This window comes from Chelonia mydas, chromosome 21 (assembly GCF_015237465.2).
Source record: "Chelonia mydas isolate rCheMyd1 chromosome 21, rCheMyd1.pri.v2, whole genome shotgun sequence".
Taxonomy (NCBI): Eukaryota; Metazoa; Chordata; order Testudines; family Cheloniidae; genus Chelonia; species Chelonia mydas.
The window spans coordinates 2,433,850-2,453,659 of record NC_051261.2 but is presented as its reverse complement, the minus strand read 5'-3'; the positions used below and the strand labels follow the sequence as shown (position 1 = coordinate 2,453,659).

General features: G+C 43.4%; 1 protein-coding gene and 1 long non-coding RNA gene across 4 annotated transcripts; one reads left to right on the top strand and one right to left on the bottom strand.

Annotated features, from left to right (window-relative positions):
• Positions 1-993: 993 nt before the first annotated feature.
• CAPZA1 (capping actin protein of muscle Z-line subunit alpha 1) lies at positions 994-19,589 on the top strand. 3 transcript variants are annotated; one of them, XM_043533646.1, is made up of 11 exons: positions 3,676-3,728; positions 8,509-8,566; positions 10,391-10,454; positions 11,941-11,992; positions 13,011-13,074; positions 14,539-14,745; positions 15,363-15,442; positions 15,847-15,925; positions 16,527-16,598; positions 17,384-17,446; positions 18,471-19,589. In XM_043533646.1, exons 1-11 carry the CDS (start codon positions 3,691-3,693, stop codon positions 18,609-18,611), a joined length of 918 nt encoding a protein of 305 aa, XP_043389581.1. In that variant the 5' UTR covers positions 3,676-3,690; the 3' UTR covers positions 18,612-19,589. The 3 variants fall into 3 exon arrangements, with proteins under 3 accessions (XP_037741000.1, XP_043389581.1, XP_043389580.1); XM_037885072.2 differs by lacking the exons at positions 3,676-3,728; positions 8,509-8,566 and adding an exon at positions 994-1,202; XM_043533645.1 differs by lacking the exon at positions 3,676-3,728 and having other exon boundaries at positions 7,981-8,566.
• LOC122463471 lies at positions 1,497-3,549 on the bottom strand. Its single transcript, XR_006286884.1, has 3 exons — positions 3,410-3,549; positions 3,191-3,326; positions 1,497-2,242 (listed from the first exon to the last, which is right to left on the bottom strand). It is a non-coding gene; the product is annotated as an uncharacterized LOC122463471 (long non-coding RNA).
• Positions 19,590-19,810: the final 221 nt, after the last annotated feature.

Sequence of the window (19,810 nt, the reverse complement as noted above, 5' to 3'; positions counted from 1 at the left end):
GGGTGCTACACTCATTGGGGACATACACAGTACTGGGGGTGCGTGCCCTGCTCGGGGACTGCGGGGGGGGGGTGCTACACTCATTGGGGACACACACAGTACTGGGGGTGCGTGCCCTGCTCGGGGACTGCGGGGGGGGGGTGTCCTACACTCATTGGGGAGGCACACAGCACTGGGGGTGCGTGCCCTGCTCGGGGACTGCGGGGGGGGGGGGTGCTACACTCATTTGGGACACACACAGTACTGGGGGTGCGTGCCCTGCTCGGGGACTGCGGGGGGGGTGCTACACTCATTGGGGACACACACGGTACTGGGGGTGCGTGCCCTGCTCGGGGACTGTGGGGGGTGGGGGTGTCCTGCACTGATTTGGGACGCACACAGCACTGGGGGTGCGTGCCCTGCTCGGGACTGTGGGTGGGGGGGTGCTACACTCGTTTGGGACACACACAGTACTGGGGGTGCGTGCCCTGCTCGGGGACTGCGGGGGGGGGGGTGCTACACTCATTGGGGACGCACACAGTACTGGGGGTGCGTGCCCTGCTCTGGGGATTTGGGGGTGCATGTCCCACACTAGAAATTTGAGGGGTCCCCTATACGAAGGGCCTGCCTTCCCGCGCGGCCCGGGGATGAGGCTTGGCTGTGTCAGTGTCAGGCCTAGGACTCACCCCTCTGGCGTGCGTGGGGCCCCCCAACGCAGTACACGCCAGCCCCAAGGAAGCACAAATCGTGCGATTGGGAAGTAGTTGCGGTGCCCTTTTTGCTTTCCCATGGCTGGCAATGCCGTCAACGAGTCAGTCACGTTCCCACCCTCCCCTTTGCAGCCCGGAGGGCAGAACCTCTCCGTATGCCCTTCCCCTGCCTCCAGGAGCTGGGGCTTTAAGAGCCGCGGCACCCAACAGTGCGGGACGCGCCACGCACCAAAGTCATCGCACCCGTAGAGGGCGGGGCTGATCCACTGCCCAAGACCGAGATGGCGCCTATTAGCGTCAATGAGAACTACCGGTACCCACGATTGCCCTCAAACAAGATGGCGCCGGCGGCGCTTCCGGCCCGGCACTTCCGGATGGGCCGTTGCCTGCGGCCCCAGCCGCTCCCCCGCTGTCAGTTCCCGGCGTGCTTTGCACGGGTGGCCGGCGGGGCGGGGCCCAGCCACAGGATCCAAAATGGCGGACCTCGAGGACCGGGTGTCGGACGAGGAGAAGGTAGGGGTAGGGTTTCTTGCCTCCCCCGAGCTTCCCGGGGTAGCGCCCCCCACTGGCCCCCTGCGGACAGGGCCTCGGCCCCGCTGTAGGGAGGAGGAGACCCCCAGACAGCCCCTTGCCCCATCGCGAGGGGGGAAACTTCTCCCAGAACCCCCCCCCCAGCCAGGGAAGAGACCCGCTGACACTGTCCCCCACGCCCGCCATGCCGCCGGAGAGACCCCCCCAGTGCCCCACATCTCCCTCGAGCGGGCGATGGGACCCCCCAGCGCCCCCCTCTGCTGCGGTGTCATCTTGCCTCCCCAGAGGCAGATCGTCACCCCCCAGCGAGAGAGAGAAAACCCCATACGCTAATTTCATGACCCAGTATGGCACCCGGACACGCACAGCACCCCACAACGGTGGGACGAGACTACATCCAGTTCCTCGTAGCATTCCCCCTCCCCCTCGCTCATTTCAGAGGGGGTGGTGGATAGTGCCTCCTTCCCCTTTTAGTCTGTCTAATAGTGGGGGAGAATGGTGGGCTCTTCCTCCGCATTTTATTACTTCACAGGCATGGGGTGGGAATTGCTGCTTGGCAGCACAGTTAATCTGGACTGTTTCCAGGTGCCACTGGGAGGAAGACCCAGACAGGCACTAGTGGGGAGCCAGGAGAGGAGCAGTCAGTTCCCTGTGATGAGTGTTTCCTTCTAAGGTTTTTGTGCAAATGCTCTTTCAAGTATCTTTTTCAGTGACTGTGAAAAAAACTGGAAGTGTCCATTTTCTTGCTGATATCTTGTCCTCTTCTTGTAAGTCTCAACTCCTGCCCCACCGCTGAGTGAACCAACCTCAGGTTGGAAGTCAGCAAGCGCCAAGTTGGAGGAAGGCTTGTGGCGAGCCCCATCTCTTGTGAAAAGTCATTGGAATATGTAGTGTCAACAGAGCAGACAGGGCCTTGCCTACTAAGCAAATACACTGACAATATAGATGTAGTCAATCTAAAACTTTCATTTTGCCTTTATCATCTTTAGTTCAGTTTTTCTAAATTCTCTTCTGATCGCCCCCTATGAAAAGAACACAATGAAAATTCAGAACATTTAAGAGATTACAACCATAATTTAGCTGCATAACCTGAGAGTATATGGCTGTAGTCTGGGACATGTTCAGGAACATGAATTTGCCAGCACACTGTGTAGGCAGACAGAGCATGACCTGCTTGCTACTAACTACAGTGTATAAAAGACATAGTGTTGTTCTCAGTTTTCTTTCCAGATCTGGTCAGTCAGGGTGTGTCAGTTCCTTAATCTGCTTCTGCTAGCAATAGGAGTTCTCGTTGATTAAACTTGGGTTTCATATGCAAGAAGTGGCACAAGGGGTAGATACTTTGACAAATTGAAATGTGGATAGGAAGATTTGTTTTAAGGATAGCAATCAACATTGCACAACTTCCTGCTTACTCTCACTTCTAATAATTTAATAAACTCTACTAAGAAGGTAATAGCTTGACAGTGGTTTTGGATTGTAGAAGACAAGAAAGATGGAATATCATCACTAGAGCTCTTCATAAACACTCAAAAATTTTTGTTTCAGTGTCTTAAACTGCCATTGGGAAAATAAATTTTTTACTTTTTTTTTTCCCCCTTCCCTGTAACTTTTCATCACTTCCTCTCCACCCCCCAGTATTCTTTTAAAATTTTCTGACCAGCTTCAGCTCATAAGGATTTACTTCATAGATTCATTTATGTATTACCCTGGCTTTCCTCTCACTTGGAAGCTAGAATTACCTGCTGAATGTTGATACTAAAAATGGAGACGTATTTTACTTAGCTAACGCTGGTATTTTAAATTCTGATATATTTATCTTTTCATAGCTTTGAGTGCAAGTACTATGTAGTCTAATTAGTAGTATGGGATAAAATATGCTTTCTTCTGAACAATTCTAAGGCTAATTTCTAACAGTTTTCTCCATTTGCAAACAGCAGTTTTTAAGCCAAACACGCAATAAGTGATACCTGGACTTTGTCGTCATTCTGGCCTTCTGTTTCTGTAGCTTTCTTTAGTCCAGGCCTCTTCCTAAATCAATGAGGTTAGTGACCCTTTGCAACAGAAGAAAGGAACAAACCAGGCAAAGGAACACAGAGGCCCCATCTACAAAAAAAAATAAAAATTTAGGCTCTGCTGTGTTTCACAAAATCCCCACTCAGCTGCTGCCTAACCCTGTAGGCACTTACATTTTTGCTGTAAAAGTTTCTAAGGTGCTTAAGTTTCAGCCTTTTGGTGTGCACACCACTGTCTCATACCTAAGCCCTAGTGTGATCATAAACCAAGTGAGTTAGGTGTTGCCCTGTCTATTGTGCTCACCAGATTGGGCCCTGCAAGCAAACTCCGAGCATGCTGAATTCTACACAAAATGAATGGAGGAGTGACCACCTCCTTTAATACCTTTAGCCCCGTGGTTAGGGTTTTCGGGTGAGATGGGGAAACCCTGGTTCAATTACCCCACCTCTGCCTGATGAGAAAAGTGGGAAATCCTGGTTCAAATCCTATCAGGTGAGTGTCCTAACTACTGATTTATAGAGTCACTCATGCTGTCTGTGGGCTAATGCATGTTTAATTAGATATACAAAATGGGACAACTTCAACAAGAGAAATTAAGAGAGACTTACATCAGAATAACCCATAGTCCTTTAGTTAGGGTAGCTTGCTCAATGTTATATAGTATAAATTCTAACCATAAGATTGTATATTTCCTTCTTTTGAATAAATTCCTACCATTTTCAGCTATTCGTACTTTGTAGTTCATTACTGAATTTCAGCTGAAGATTTTAACAAAATAAACTAAGCCACCATTTACCCCTTTTAGTAGGTGTTTCCCCAATTTTAAACCTGCTGGAATCAGAAGGGAACTGAGACAGAGATTAAACGAGTTGCCTGTGGCATCGCTGACATTGGCAGAGCTGGGAATAGAAGTCAAAGCTCATAGTCTTCTGTTCTAACCGATAAACAACCTTGCAAACTCTTTGCAGACAAATTTAGGGCATTATTTGTCTTGCATACACTTTCTCTTTTTAAATGCTTAGCTTTAACTGCACTGACTTTAAAAAGATAAAAAAATCAGTGCACATCACTGAGAAACCAAGCAAAATGAACTAATCTGGTTTGTCACATCTAAAACTATCTATTCATTAAAAAGAAAAGGAGGACTTGTGGCACCTTAGAGACTAACAAATTTATTTGAGCATAAACTTTCGTGAGCTTCATCGGATGCATCCGATGAAGTGAGCTGTAGCTCACGAAAGCTTGTGCTCAACTAAATTGGTTAGTCTCTAAGGTGCCACAAGTACTCCTTTTTTTTTTTTTGCGAATACAGACTAACACGGCTGCTACTCTGAAACCTATCTATTCATTGTCCCTCATAGTCATAGGTAAATGTTGGATAATTGAACCATATGCAGCATATTCAAGACTCTTTGAATGTATATTGCTCTGGCTTCTTATGAATTCTTTGTACTGTCACCCTTTTTTCTGCTTCTATTTAAAAAAAAAAATAGCGGTCAGGTGACTTCACTACTTGATGCTTTCCCCATTTCAGAAAGAGGAAGTTAGCAGAAGCTAACACTCTGCAGAGATACCTGAAATGGTAATGATGAGCCCGGAAGTAGGTCAGTTTTGCAGAAATAGTTAGTTTCATACTTCTGCAGATGAACATGCTATCAGTGTGCTGACACTTGAAGGCGAAGAGACTCTGAAGTGACAACAGTGCAGAAGCTTGATATATAGGATTAATTTCTTTACCAAATACAAAGTCTGCTTCTTCCATTTCATGAGTAGGCATTGCTGTTTTCAGTTGTGTAGAATAATGCTCTCTTCCATTTTTTTTTTCAATTGCTCCAGAGCAAAGGGAGAGGAGAGAGAGGATAAAGTTACACTTTATAAAAAGGATTACATGTCTTTGCAGTGTGTGTTTTGCTCGTGGCTGCTGTTTTAATGGCACTTATCCTAAATGTAGATTTGTCAATCACTGTCGTGTCTAGTTAACTTCACCAATCTTACTAAAGTGGGCGAAGTTACTTACAGATTGAAGTGTATGTAGGAGTTGTGGTTTATTCAGGGTTTGAGTCCTGGACTTAGTCTTTTAGGAAGCAAACTATTTTAGGTGCAGAGCAGAATTTGGGTCTAAAGTGGGATATAATACCAAAAGAGAGGTGGTTATGTCTTCCTAACTATAATAAGGCCCCACTTTATCAGGGCCCCAAGTACAATGCAGTTGTGCAGCTGCATTAATGACCAGCCACATCATTTATCTAATTACCAAGATGTTGCATAAATATAGACACTGCATAATTATTTTTAATGGCCATTTTATCCAGCTGCCATTTTAGGAGCTCAGTTGGAAGAGAGCAAACTGTGTCCAGTTGGGGAAGTGGAGTAGGGGGACTGTATTCCCTGCTGTGATCCTTCCTATTGACATGGATCTTGGCATCAGTTAGATGAAGTTGTGTGAGTACAGCAGTTGTAGTAACGCTTTAACATTTACAGAGTGACATGCCTTATGTTTATGCTTATACTTTTTAAGAAAAGCACACACATCAGTCATGTAGGGTAGGACTCACAGTAAAGTCTACAGGGCAAACTGGAACAGCAGTATCCATATTAGTTACTATCCAGTAATCCTGATCACAGTCAAGGATAGTCTAATGCTTTCTGTTACACATTTTCAGAAGTTATATGGATATTAGATACTCTAACTAGGATGAGAGTTATTTAGCTAGTAGAATTTTATTAAACAATGAAAAAACACATTTTAGCAATTCTAAATGTCTGTCATGCTTCAGCAAAAAGCAGAAGGAAACTAAGGGCTTGTCTACACTGGCACTTTACAGCGCTGCAACTTTCTCGGTCAGGGGGGTGAAAAAACACCCCCTGAGCGCTGCACGTTTCAGCGCTGTGAAGTGCCAGTGTAGACAGTGCACCCAGCCACGCTCCCAGCGCTGGGAGCTACTTCCCTTGTGAGGGTGGTTTTTTTATGGTGCTGGGAGAGCTGCCCCCCAGCGCTGGTGCCGCAACTACACAGCCATGTTACAGAGCTGCCGGGGCAGCTTTAACGTTGCTAGTGAAGACATGCCCCCAGACTGGAAAGGTGGGCAAACATTCCATCCCGCTTCATGCTCTTGTTTATGCGTTTTTATTCTTTTGTCAGTTGCGCTCAAACTAATGTAAATATTTTGGGCATTAAAAAAAACATAATTTTTTAAAATAAATAAGTATAAATAGTTTTTGCTTTTCAAGTATCTGTGACGCTTGCACCTTGCTCAGGCTCAGTCCAACTAAGATGGAGGTGATGCTGGTAGGATGGGAAAGCACCAAGAAAGCATGGCAATGCCTCCTATGTCAGTGAAATGTTTTAAATCCCTTCTAAGGATGTAGAATTGCAAGCTAGAAGCCAGAAAAGTGTTTTTGAAGGGGGTTGGCCTCTCAACTCTGCTCCTGCAGATTAATTAATTTAATGATTAATTTGATATTTGTACTACTTTAGTTTGTTATTCAAAATGGCCTTTACAGGACAAATTTAAAACAATACTTGCTGTATTGGCTGAAGACAATGAATGTAATGCCCTATCCAGAAAGAAAGCCTTAGCCAGCTTTTGCCATAATTGAAAGTTATGAATAACTGTAAAACTAAGTGGAAAAAAGTGGTGTGTTTTATATAAGCCTCAAAGGGAGCTGTGTAATTGTGTGGCTGAGTCTATTTGTCTCCAGAGTCCTGTCCAGTAACATTTTTCAGAGTAACAGCCATGTTAGTCTGTATTTGCAGAAAGAAAAGGAGAACTTGTGCCACCTTAGAGACTAACCAATTTATTTGAGCATAAGCTTTCATGAGCTACAGCTCATGAAGTGAGCTGTAGCTCACGAAAGCTTATGCTCAAATAAATTGGTTAGTCTCTAAGGTGCCACAAGTACTCCTTTTCTTTTTCCAGTAACATTATATTCCCTCAGGTACTGTGCAAACCATAAAGCCTATCTTGGAATTAGGAAAACTGTTTAGACTGAAACAAATTTGCCTTAGTACCAAAGCCACGTGAATTCAGATGATACAACACACTAGCATTTAATACATTTTAGAACTCACTGGTGGTTTTGATTTTCCTTTCCCACTTCAAAGTTCAGGAAATCTCAGGTATTACTTTCTTCTGATATCAGCCTGCTCAGATCTTTATCATAGTCCTTCTGATTCCAGATGCCTTAATTCTTTCACTACGTTGTGAAGCTTCATGTTAGGCCCATAGTACAACTTTCAGTGAAATACACAGTTCTAGACAAATGAATTAACATTGTTTCACAGAATGGCACCAACTCCCTTTATTGACACATGCCAGAAATGGTTCCACGTTCTGTGTGGAATTGTCTTCAGTTTTTTCTTTAACCGGAGACCCCAAATGAACAATAATTCCAGACGAGAGAGTAACATGACATTACTAATGATCAGAGATCTTAGCTTTCCATGATTAAAAAAAAAAAATTCTCAGATTAAAAAAACCTGATAAAAATCCATGTTTTTCCATGGTTAAAATGAAACACTGAACTAGTTTCCCTAGCCACAATATATATAGGTATCAATGTTTTATTGATATACAGTAGAACCCCATTTATCCAAGCCTCCATTATCTGGCTTTCCATATTAACCGAACCACCAGCTGCGCAGGGACTGACCGCCTGTGCCCCAGCCACCCCGGGGCTGACCACAAGAGCTGTCAGCATTGGGCATCTGGTGGTTCTGTTAATACAGAGAGCTGGATTATGGAGACTCGGATAAATGGGGTTTTACTTTATACATCTTTATTTTTTTACAAAATGTAAAAACTTAAGATTCACTGTAAAAATGCAAATTCCATATTTTTTCCATGGCAAATGGATTGCTAGGATCCCTGATAATGCTAAACCATGGTGTCCAATAGTGAATCCCTAGTCAACTCCGTGCAAATTCAGCAACTAATTGCTAGGCTCAGGTGAGCTTTAATAGAAATTTTTCTCCCTTGTTTCCAAGTAGGAGGTCTTAGGTCTGAAAGTTTCCTGACCATATTCGCTCCATGGTCTTCTTGCACAGGTCATATTGTGTGGATGAAAGATGGAGATGTACCTGTGTAATCAAAGTAGTATACATACACGATATCCTGAGTTTTAAAGAGGTATTCAGTGCATGCAGCAGAAATAATGTTGGCTTAGGGTTTGCTGCTTTGTATTCCCAAAGGTTTTATGGCTGCTTTTACTTAAGTATTTTGAGATGCTCTAGCTCCAGTAAAAAAGTTTCATTATGGCTACTTTTTTCTAGACTGTGGCTCCTGCTCTCTAGATTGCAAGAACAAGAGGGTCCCACAGTAGCTGAACAGGTCAAAAACTGAGAGATAAGTGCCTGGCCTCACTGCTGACTAACTCTCTGATCCTTCCAATGTTTGTGAAAAGCCTTAAGGCCATGGGTTGTATCACTGCTCTGCTTAATCAGGCCTATTCTCTTTACAGCATGCTCAGGAAATAATGTTTTAATAGCTAGCTTGAGAATAACTTTCACCTCTGGACACGTGTTTGCTCTGGAGGATAGCCATCACAAAGCCAGGCAGCGTTGGCAGGAGGTGTGCCCACAGTTCAGGGTGGTGGGATTCACCAGAATCGCACAACAGGGGATGCAAGAGAAATCACTTGTTGAACTCTGGAGGCTTGTTTCTAAGGCAGGGTCTCCCTCTGCTGACATCTCAATTTCATTTTGTAACTTTACATCACTGTCCACTTTTGTACTTTGTACGTTTCCATCACTCTCTGCTTTCTCACTTTGTATCTTTACTGTTTCTTCCACGAGTTCTTATGACTTCAGTTACTTTCCCTTTGAAGCCTGTAAAGCATAACTAATTGTGTTTAAAGTAGGCAGGATTACATCTTTATGCAAACTTCTAGTCCCATGGTACTTGGTGGGGAGAGGGTATTTGTCTTCCTTCTTGGAAAGGATCTCCTCTCTCAGCTATCATGTGCTGCTTGTTTCCTGATGGTCAGTGGCATCTCCTCCTCCTACCAGTCAGCAGCAGCAAAGCAATTACATCACAGGCAACCCTCAATTCTTTCAGTGTATATTACACTTCTTAGCTACACAGTTATCCAGTAGGCTATCATCTAGTAGCAGGCCCCTCCTCTCCATCCCTTTCAGGACTTTAGTAACTCACTCGGTACGTAATCGACATATGGACCGCCAGGTAGTTCCAAGCAGTGGAACTCCGTGGTGTTTTGTTAGGTCACAAGAAGACGGTTAGCTTATTTTTAAAGGGAGAATGTTGGCTAATTGTGTGTGCACTTGTGCAGGCTGAGCAGTTTGGTGTTTGAGGTGATGTTTGTGATCAAAAAGGGTGTTTACAAAGCAAAGTCCATGTTTTCAAGTGTTCACAAATTTTGGGTGACCATCTTGGGAGTCCTAGAGACTGATTTATCAGAGGTGTTGAGCATCTGACTTCAGTTAGAGTTGTGGGTGCTCAGATACTCTGAAAAATCGGGCCCAAAGTCTCAAGTTGGGTCCCCAGAACTGGAAGCCACACAAAGCTAATGGTAGGCTTAGAAGGATTAGATTTTTATCAGTAAATGTCAGTAACCCTCAATTTCATTTCACACACACAATATTTTCTTTGATGATCAAACTTTACAGATGGGGAAAGTAAGAAAAATGCTATTTGGGAACATTAGAGTTTGATTTAAGGGTATTTGCTGTGTATTTTGGCATATGATATTGACAGTTTGTATTTTAACTGTTAAAAAGCTTTAACTTTTTGACTTTCAACATCTGTCACTGAATAATAATTGCCTGACCCCCTCATAATTTCCTACAATTGTGAAACTTTAAATTTATGACCATCAAAATGAATGCAGAAAACTATAATTTTGTGCAACTGTGAAAATTTACACAGATAAAAATTTAAAAAATACTTAAACATCAGTATTATCCATCAAAATTATAAAAAGACAAAAATCAAATTCTGTCGAGCTTTAACTAAAGGACGCTTTTGAAAATTTGTGCCTAAATCTCTCCATAAATAGTAGCACTATCTGTAACCGTAACACTCAGTTCTGCTAGTGAGCTATGCTGGTGTAAATCTGTTGTAGTTTGTTGGTACCTAAACAAAAAAACTTGCACTGTTTATTGAATTTAGTCTGATGACTATTGTGCTTTACTGCAGGTGCATATAGCTGCAAAATTCATCACTCATGCACCACCAGGAGAATTTAATGAAGTGTTTAATGGTGAGTAAATAAAATAAAATTTAAATAGTTCATAGGATTTTCAAGGTTTCAGCTATTATCAGAAAGTATTTAACGTACCTCACAAAATATGGTTGGCAGAGGGGCTATACTTTTTACGGCCAAGATTTTTTAAAAGTGGCTAATGATTTTAAATACTGACTTGGGACACCTTACAAGAGGCTGGATGCTCAGCACTTTCTGAAAATCAGACCATGTTAAAGGGTCCCAACTTAAGCACCTCATAATTGAGGTACACAAATCAGCCATTTGTGGAGTCAAGGCCTAGGATCCTAGGTTTAACGTAAATCTCCCCACTGTATTTTCCACTGAATGCATCCGATGAAGTGAGCTGTAGCTCACAAAAGCTTATGCTCAAATAAATTTGTTAGTTTCTCAGGTGCCACAAGTACTCCTTTTCTTTTTGCGAATACAGACTAACACGGCTGCTACTCTGAAACAAGTAAATCTTTTTGTGATCTTTGTTTATGTGTGCATGACCCGTGGATGTTGTTCTATTGTGTTTCCTTAGTACCTTTCAGGCTTGATCTGAACTGTTTGAAGCCATTCATATGAATGCAAAATCCTTTGTCTGGATGCTATTTCACTCTGCTACTTTGGTACAGCATTGACTTGATGGTATTGTGATGAATAGTAAATACTCTAAAGTGGCTTTTACCAGACAAATGTAACATCTGATTGTAGAGGGATATGATCAAGTACTCTGAAGTTTATGTTATGGAGACATAATAGTAACTAGCTTTCCATTTATGTAATATATTTTGGACTCCATCATCTGAAAACACCACAGGAGCCATTTTCACTGTTCAACAATGGTGTGGCTGGAATTTTGTTAGAGCCAGAAGGGTTTTTGGTTTACTTTCATTCTACCATAACCCAAAAGTGGCTAAAGAAATTCTTTAACTTAATAATAATAATTTTAAAAAGTTGTTTTGAACAGTGACCAAGAAAGAGAAAATTAGAGCCCGAAAGGTACATGTTTCAAAAAGCTGTGAATGTATGAAAATGGAGAGTATAATGGGAAAATGTTTAATTCTTATTCTACTACTACTACTAATAGTAATCTTATATAGAGTTTCATCAGTAGATCTCAAAGAACTTTACAAAGCATCATTATCCCCATTTTACAGATGGGGAAACTGAGGCATGGAGGTAAGTGGCCAGCAGGCCAATAGAGTCCAGGTCTCCTGAGTTCCAGTCCAGTGCTCTATCCACTATAGCGACAGTTACTTGTAATGACCAGTAGGCTAGCCCGTCTGCCTAGTATGGTTGTGCTTTACCAGTCTTTAATCAGAATCATCACACAGACAGCTAGGAGGGAAGAAATTAGTTCCATTATACAACCACACACTGTTTAATAAAATGATTTACAGCTACTGTAATGTTTGTTGAGCCTCTGCTTCCATTTCAGTTTTAGGGTGCAAAGATAGACATTTGATACTCTGTCTGAACACTTTCTTTTCTCTAGATGTCCGGTTACTGCTTAACAATGACAATCTTCTCAGGGAAGGGGCGGCACAGTAAGTGTTGTTTAAAACAGGCTTCAGAACATTTTAAGGAAGTGTGTAAGTGTGTGTTTTTTCAGTCTAATGACATAATGATGTGAATTGCGATCAGTTGTGGTGTTGGTGGAGGGGGCGATGTACTGTAATTTCCCCCTCCCAATCAAAACACCTCTCCCAAAAGTCTAAGCAGAACTACTTTTGTTTTAATAGAATCTAAACAGGATTTTAGAGAGAGCCAACATATATATATTGTAACCTTTTAGCATCTAAGGAATGATTCATCTTTGTTCAAACCGCCACAGGACTGGTACCTGTCACGCTGTCTGGAGTGGCTCACAGTCATGAATGCCATCCTCAGGGCGGGCAGGTGTCAAGAAGCAGAGCCAAGACCCCAAACTAGTTGTATGGTCTATAATTGGCTTTCACCAACCCAGTAACAAGTGTGAATTCCTGAAGCACAACAACAGTCGTACTGTGGCATCACAGACAGTCCCCTTGGGCACGCCAGTCTCTCTTTCCCCCAGGCAAGCTGGACGGAGGGCTTGGGACACGTACAGTGCTGCAGCTAAAGCACTGTAACACTTTAGTGAAGATATTACTACGCCAAAGGGAGAGGCGGTAGTTATGTGGATGGGAGAAGCTCTCCTTTTAACCTAGCACTGTCTAACCTAACACTGGGGGCTAGGTTGGTGTATCTACGTTGCTCAGGGTGTGGATTTTTCACACCCCATAGCAACGTAGTTACACCATTGGGAGTTTGTAGTGTAGACCTGGCCTTAGTGATAGTTGGTTGCTCTATACCAAAGATCTCAAAGTATTCATGTTGCTCCCATCACAGGAAACTAGTCATTTACCCCAGGTCAAGTCATACCTTAGATATCACACCAAAAAATATTCCCAAGGCCACTGTCTATGAAAGTATTAATATGGACATTTTCTCTGTACTGGTATTTCTATTCATTAGTCCCTCAGTGAAAATATAAATAATAAAGATTGCACAGGTAAAGCTTACCTTTTTTTCCATTATTAACAGTGCATTTGCCCAGTATAACATGGATCAGTTCACTCCGGTGAAGATCGAGGGGTATGATGATCAGGTAAGGCGAAGTTTTGCTGCCTGTCTTTGCAGGTTTTCACGTTGGTACCCATCACTGCAGGCATTACGATGGCCTTTCATACTGACCTGGGTGGGAAGTTAGGGTTAGGTTGAAAATATGATCATCTGATCACCTAACACTTTTCTTTGCACTCAGTACTTAGCAAACTTCACTTCTTACAGAAAAGCCTCCGACTGACCATGCTCTCTATTGCTAACTAAATTCAATACTCCTTCCTTAGGCACAATTCCCTGCTAAAGCCAGTGGAAGTCTTGCCTGAGGCAGAGTGAGCAAAGAATGCTTTTCTTTTAGGGCTGTTTAGCAGCTCTCAGATGCTGCATGCTCCCAGCTCCCATTGGTTTCAATATCAGACTCTTAAAAAATAGCATATGTTTTTTTTTTCCATTTCCATCTATACCAAACCCCTCCTTATCCAATTATTCCAAATATATTGGCTCTCCCATTATATCATTTCAGCCTTTCTGCATTCCCTTCTCCTGTGTAAAAACACAAACTAAAAAACTTCCCATTTGCCTCCAAAAGATGATCTGGGAATTTTTTTGCCTCTTGATACTTACAGACTGAAGTTTCACAAAGGGTACAATTAATTTCCTTTTTTCAGAGGAAGAATGTGGGCCCTGTTGGAGACTGAAAGCAGGCTTGGCTGCCTCTGGTTTCTGAGCTCAGTACTGATACAGGAACTGCATCCCAGTGTCCACTTGTGCGAGAGGGTTTGGTCAAGTGGTGCAGGCATGGGAAGTATAGCAGTACTAGGCTGCCAACAGAAGCAGATTTGACAGAAGCTGTACAACCTGTGAGAAAGAGGTTTGGCTCTTCTGCTTGGTCTGGCTTCTGAGATGACTGATCTTCTGGTGGGGCAGGGAATGCCCTGTTGTGCTGTTCAAGACCATTCACCCCAGCCTAAACCTGATACATAGTGAAGTAACCACATCTACTCTCCCTCCTTGATCAGAGGAGGAGTTGCTGCAACATACAGGCTTATGGAAGGAAGAAGAGAGAGGAAAATGATGGAACCCTGAGGTACACCCACCCTTCCCTCTAGGAAGGAGAAAGAAATGGGGCTTGAGTTATCCTATTAGAGTGTGACAGAAGCAGAATAATTGATGTTTGTATTTCGTACAAAGGATCCCAAAAAACCTTGTAAGCATTCTATAAACAACATCAGTGAATGCAGCCATCTTTGGGCTGGATAGCTACAACATAACCATGGTGAGAGGGAAAGTTTCTCCAAGGACCTCAGAGCAAACCCCAAATCATTAAGTGAACCACAGAACCATTAATGTCCTTGCAAAGGAGAGGGCACTTCAGATCATAAGGTTTCATCTGAAACAAATAGTGCCTTGGGGTGAAACTGAGCAAACTTGCTCTCAAGAGCCCCAGAAGAGCAAAATGACATTTAAATCAGCATAAGGAAGCGCTTTGATCTTCCCCTTTATTTTTCAGGTCTTAATTACAGAACACGGTGACCTGGGCAATGGCAGATTTTTGGACCCAAGGAACAAACTTTCCTTTAAGTTTGATCATTTAAGGAAAGAAGCAGGCGACCCCCACCCTGAGGACACAGAAGCCGCTCTAAAGCCCTGGAGAGATGCCTGTGACAGTGTGCTGAGGGCATATGTGAAAGAGCACTATCCCAATGGTGTTTGTACTGTTAAGTACCTGCCTTATTTCATTGATGGGTCTTTGCCCCAGGCCTGTGAGCCCCACGGGAAACTTTGTACTGCATTTTGAGCTCGCATCTTCATTAGTTTCAGAGTAGCAGCCGTGTTAGTCTGTATCTGCAAAAAGAACAGGAGTACTTGTGGCACCTTGGAGACTAACAAATTTATTTGAGCATAAGCTTTCGTGAGCTACAGCTCACTTCATCGGATGCCACAAGTACTCCTTATCTTCATTAGTGTCTGTCTTGTAGGTCCTTATTTTTGTACAGCAAAGACAAGAGGGTTCCAAGATTTTGTGTGCACATTCATATCATGTGTAAACTAGTGGCAAAATGTTTCCCTTAATTACCTCAATCACCTGTGGGTAAATATGCACTAATGCACCTGGCAGCCCTCTCCAGTGTTAAGCTGACCAGGAAAGGGAAGTAATGTGTACATGCATAGACAAGGTGTACGTGCACGGTCTGCGCGCTCTCAGCGCTGTGATATAGCAGGATATTGAAGCTCCATCTAGTGTTACCGGGATTAGGACCACAAAGCTGGTGTAATACACGCAGCAGGAACATGGCACTATGATGCTTATTTTTCATTTCTTTATGAATTCAGGTTTACGGCAAGACTGTAGATGGACAGCAGACAATTATTGCCTGTATTGAGAGCCACCAGTTTCAGCCCAAAAACTTCTGGTAAGAATATTTTAAAGTATTCACACTCCTTCCTTTTCTAGCCCTTTGAGCACAAGCAGTAGGCTGATCCAGAACAAGTGCTCTGCTTCCTCTCTTGCCCACTTCCCGATAGCTTCTGCTTCTGGCCTGCCTCCCTGGCAGGCTGTATGAAATTGCTCTGAGAGAGGCCCCTGTGCTGCTCCATGAACCAGCCAGTGAAAAAGGCACTAGTGAAGCCAGGGAGCTGTAGCCCTCATTGTTTCGGAGCCCAAGCTGTACTGGTGCATCATTGCCTTGAACTGCACTGCACCAAGGGAACGAGGTGCCCGGTGAGGCCTTTGAATATGGCCACAGGGTGCGGGGAGAAGAGCAGAGGCAGCACGCTGGGCTCTTTCCCAGTCCGTTTCTGCTTTGGTTCTTTTTAGGAATGGCCGTTGGAGATCAGAGTGGAAATTTACCATCACGCCCCCTGCGGCTCAGGTGGTTGCAGTGCTGAAGATCCAGGTTAGTTACACTGCTCAGCAACAATCACATCGATTGCATTGCTGCTTCTCAAGGGGTTCTTGTGGATTTGACTCAAAAAGTAAATCCTTAGGTGTCCACAAAGATGCCATTTTAAACTACGACGCTTCATGACTGCTGAATTGTGCATCGGCTGTTTGAAATGCTAAAGAAATGGAATCCTTTGAAAGTTATAATAGCTAAAGTCTGGCCTGATGGTTTAGTGTTAGTGGATTGTATTACCATGTGAATCCAAGCTCTGCACTTCACTTCTGGTCCCTGCTAACCAGGAGTAAGCCTACAAGTTGTCCAGTGAACCCTTTATTGCCTGCTCTCATCCCAGCGGTAATGAGTGTTTACTGCATTAGCATAATATTGAAAGGTCCTGGCTGAGAATAAGATCCCTAGGAAAATCCATCCAGCCTTGGTTAGTCTCCACTGCAGGCTGAGAAACCTGTCACAATATTGTTGTGAGTTTCTCCTGTTCTTTGGCCGCATCTGTGGACAGCGCCTAGCATAATGGAGGTCTGGCTCGGTTGGGGCCTCTAGGTATTACCACAATATAATGTGAGTTATAAACTGTGCGTGTTCTTTCTTTGTGCAGGTTCATTACTATGAAGATGGCAACGTGCAGCTAGTTAGCCATAAAGACATCCAAGATTCTCTAACGGTTTCAGTGAGTATGGAGAATTTACAACATTTCAGCAGCTCTTTTGTGTTGATTTATGTCCCCAAAGGCAGCTATACTCTCAAATATGACTCCACTCTTGTGTCACTTACTGTAAAGGCTTTTGATCAGTCATTGAGCAGCAACACATACGGGGCATGTGGGAAACCCAGCTTCTTACACTGCTTGTAGACTAAAGACTGTAGTGAGAGGCACGCTGCAGGGTGTTAGTTGTATGCTCTTCAAGTTTAGAGTAGGGGTCATGTATGCCTTGGGGGAAACTAGTTGCCTTCTCTTCCCTATGGGAGGAAAAGGGAGAATTTGAACCAAAATACAACAGCACATTTCTGAAAAATCTTGATTCTTCAGCACCAAGGTCAGGCAAATGTAGTTGCAACAAGTGCTTGGGAGTCCTCAGAAGAGAAGGTAACTTTAGTCTTGTAATGACAATTAGGCTGGAAGAAAAAGGCGGGCAGTAGTGTCTGCTCACAAGTCTGTTCTGTATCGAGAATGCCCAGTTCTCTTTTGCTCACTAGAGGGCAGCCCTGTCTTTCAGTTGTTTAATGTCAGCTTCACTTACCTCTCTTCCCTGCTGCACCCTGCTTAGCAGCAGCCCAGTTGCTAATGGGTACTGGCCTGATGTAGGTCGGAAACTGTCAGCTTTCTCTTTCCCTAATCACCGATGAGCTAAGTATTTACAGAATTTCATTCTAGAAGGAAACCCATTTAATAGATTTTTATATTCAGGCTTTTGATTGAACTTGAAAGTAAATTTCATTCCTCTTACTCTGTAGAATGATGTCCAAACAGCCAAGGAATTTATTAAAATCATAGAACATGCGGAAAATGAGTATCAGGTAAGAGAATTTAGCAGGGATCCATGGGATTCCATTAGGCTTGTTTATTTTCATGGATATTTTAAAAGCTGTTTCCCTCTATTTACAAACAATCAGAACATGAGAGATTAATGCTCTAGTTTTGTTCCACCCCTTGTCCTTTCTTCTCTACCTTCTGTTTCTAGTTTCATAGTCAGTTTATCTGATTTTGATTGTAAATTCTTTGGAGCAGGGACAGTAGTTTATCTGTAAGCCACCAGGCGCAGTTACGGGGCTATATAAATGTTTAAAAACAAATGAAATAAAGTCAGCAGTTTAGGATATTAACAAGAAAACTGGAGTGGGGCCTGGAAAGTGCAAAGTCACTGATTCCAATTCATGAGACGATCACACTGGATAGAGCTGTTGGCAAGCTCAGCAGAAAGGCCAGGGAGCAGGTGAGTCAGGGAGCCTGAACTCTCCTCTCCACCTCCCTGTGACTAAGGCTATGGCTACACTGGTACTTCACAGCGCTGCAACTTTCTCGCTCGGGGTGTGAAAAAACACACCCCTGAGCGCTGCAAGTGACAGCGCTGTAAAGCGCCAGTGTAAACAGTGCCCCAGCGCTGGGAGCTGTGCTAATCCCCTCGTGGAGGTGGAGTACCAGGAGCGCTGGGAGACCTCTCCCCCAGCGCTGGCGCACGACCACACTCGCACTTCAAAGCGCTGCCGTGGGAGCGCTCCCAAGTTTCGAGCGTAGCCATGCCCTAAGAACCTTTGCTAAGGAAAGGTCTGCTACAGCTTCCCATGCAGTGCTTGTTCTGTGGGTAAGAAGGGGCCCTACCACAAGGCCTTTTGCAAATAAATTCACTGGAGGAGAAGGCAAGAGAGACCCTTTCTCAACACACACACACTCACTCTCTCTCCCCCGCTAAGTTTGCTTTATCAGTTAGTTGGTAACTAGCATGCCTGGCTTTAATACTGAGTAAAGCTTTTTGAAAGCATCCATCCTCCTGCTGTAGTCGTTCTGCTCAGACAAACACTTTCAATGCGCTTGCTCTTGCAGACGGCAATCAGTGAAAACTATCAGACTATGTCCGACACCACGTTCAAAGCCTTGCGTCGGCAGCTGCCCGTGACTCGCACCAAGATTGACTGGAACAAAATCCTCAGCTACAAGATTGGAAAAGAAATGCAAAATGCTTAAGGGAGAACTGATGAGATTGATGAAACGGTAGCATACAAAAACCTAAATGTGGTTGTATGCCAAGTAGGTGGTTTCCAAACCAGTGTGGCATTTTGCTAGGGCTTTCAAAGTTAACAGGTTTTCTAGCCTCAAGGAAAACTATTGAACAAATTGCATTCTCTTTGTGTTTTGTGTTCCCTACCATATAAACTTCCTGTTACTGCATTTACTGGTAGGTCATTTGAATTAAACCACATTAGTGGTTCAATTATATAGTTCTGTTTGGGAGTCACTGTAATTGTACTGGTTGGAAAATTTCCTAGCCCTGAAAGCCCCTTTATAAATACAGGCCGGTGGTGTTGCGAGTATTTTCCCTGCACCCTTATACAGCACTCCAGGTACTTCAGTAAGTTTATCAGATCTGGTAACAGCTCACGCTGCTGCGCTGCAAGCTGTAACAAATGCAAGAGAAGACGCATCTCCCACACATGCCTGCTGCTGATCTCCACATAGCAATGGGCCTATACGCTTAGATTTTAATATCTGGAATGAGTTTACATGATCCCTTACAGAAATCTCAAGAAGGCCAGATTTTCTGTGTAAGTAATTTTTTTAAACCCAAAGATTCCATGTTCCCTCTAAGAGAACTTTATTTTTTTTTTTTTTTTGGCTTTTCTTTTCCCTGGAAGTGTGGTTAACAGACATCTGCATTTTTACAGAACAGCTAATCCAGTTAGTTCTTTCTCTCTCTCTCTCTCTCTCTCTCTCCTTTTTTTTTTATTTTTAGTATTGTTAAATTTGTTAGTATTGTGACTGCTGAGACATTTTGTCTGGTTGGAGATGAAATATTAGAGTTAAAAATGCAAATGTCTAAGGAATAGTAGGTATGTTGTGCTTTAATGCTTTGTGGCAGGTTCCTAGAGTTTGTACCACAGGTGTATGAATGGATGGTGTATTAAACGATAAATAAAAGATTTGCACCGACGTGAGAGAAAATCACTTGCAATCTTTGTCTCTTTCTGTTGGGGCCAGTTTCTTCTTGTTATACTTGGAACGCTGGGATTAGTATCTGCTTTTGAAAACTTGCTCTAAATTATTCCATTTTTCATAGAACAGAAAACAGCTGAGTGATTGAGAAGCAGCTTCCCCCAAAAGAGAGAAGGACATTTTCTCTCTCTCTAAGGCCATGTCTACACTAGCACTTTTGTCAATATAACTGA

Bases quoted from the DNA above. Each gene is read 5' to 3' on its own strand.
- CAPZA1 (XM_043533645.1), top strand. From the start codon at position 8,267: ATGGTCTTCTTGCACAGGTCATATTGTGTGGATGAAAGATGGAGATGT. The intron at 8,567-10,390 runs GTCAAAAACTGA...GCTTTACTGCAG, and splicing joins GTCCCACAGTAGCTGAACAG to GTGCATATAGCTGCAAAATT. The intron at 16,599-17,383 runs GTGAGTATGGAG...CTTACTCTGTAG, and splicing joins AAGATTCTCTAACGGTTTCA to AATGATGTCCAAACAGCCAA.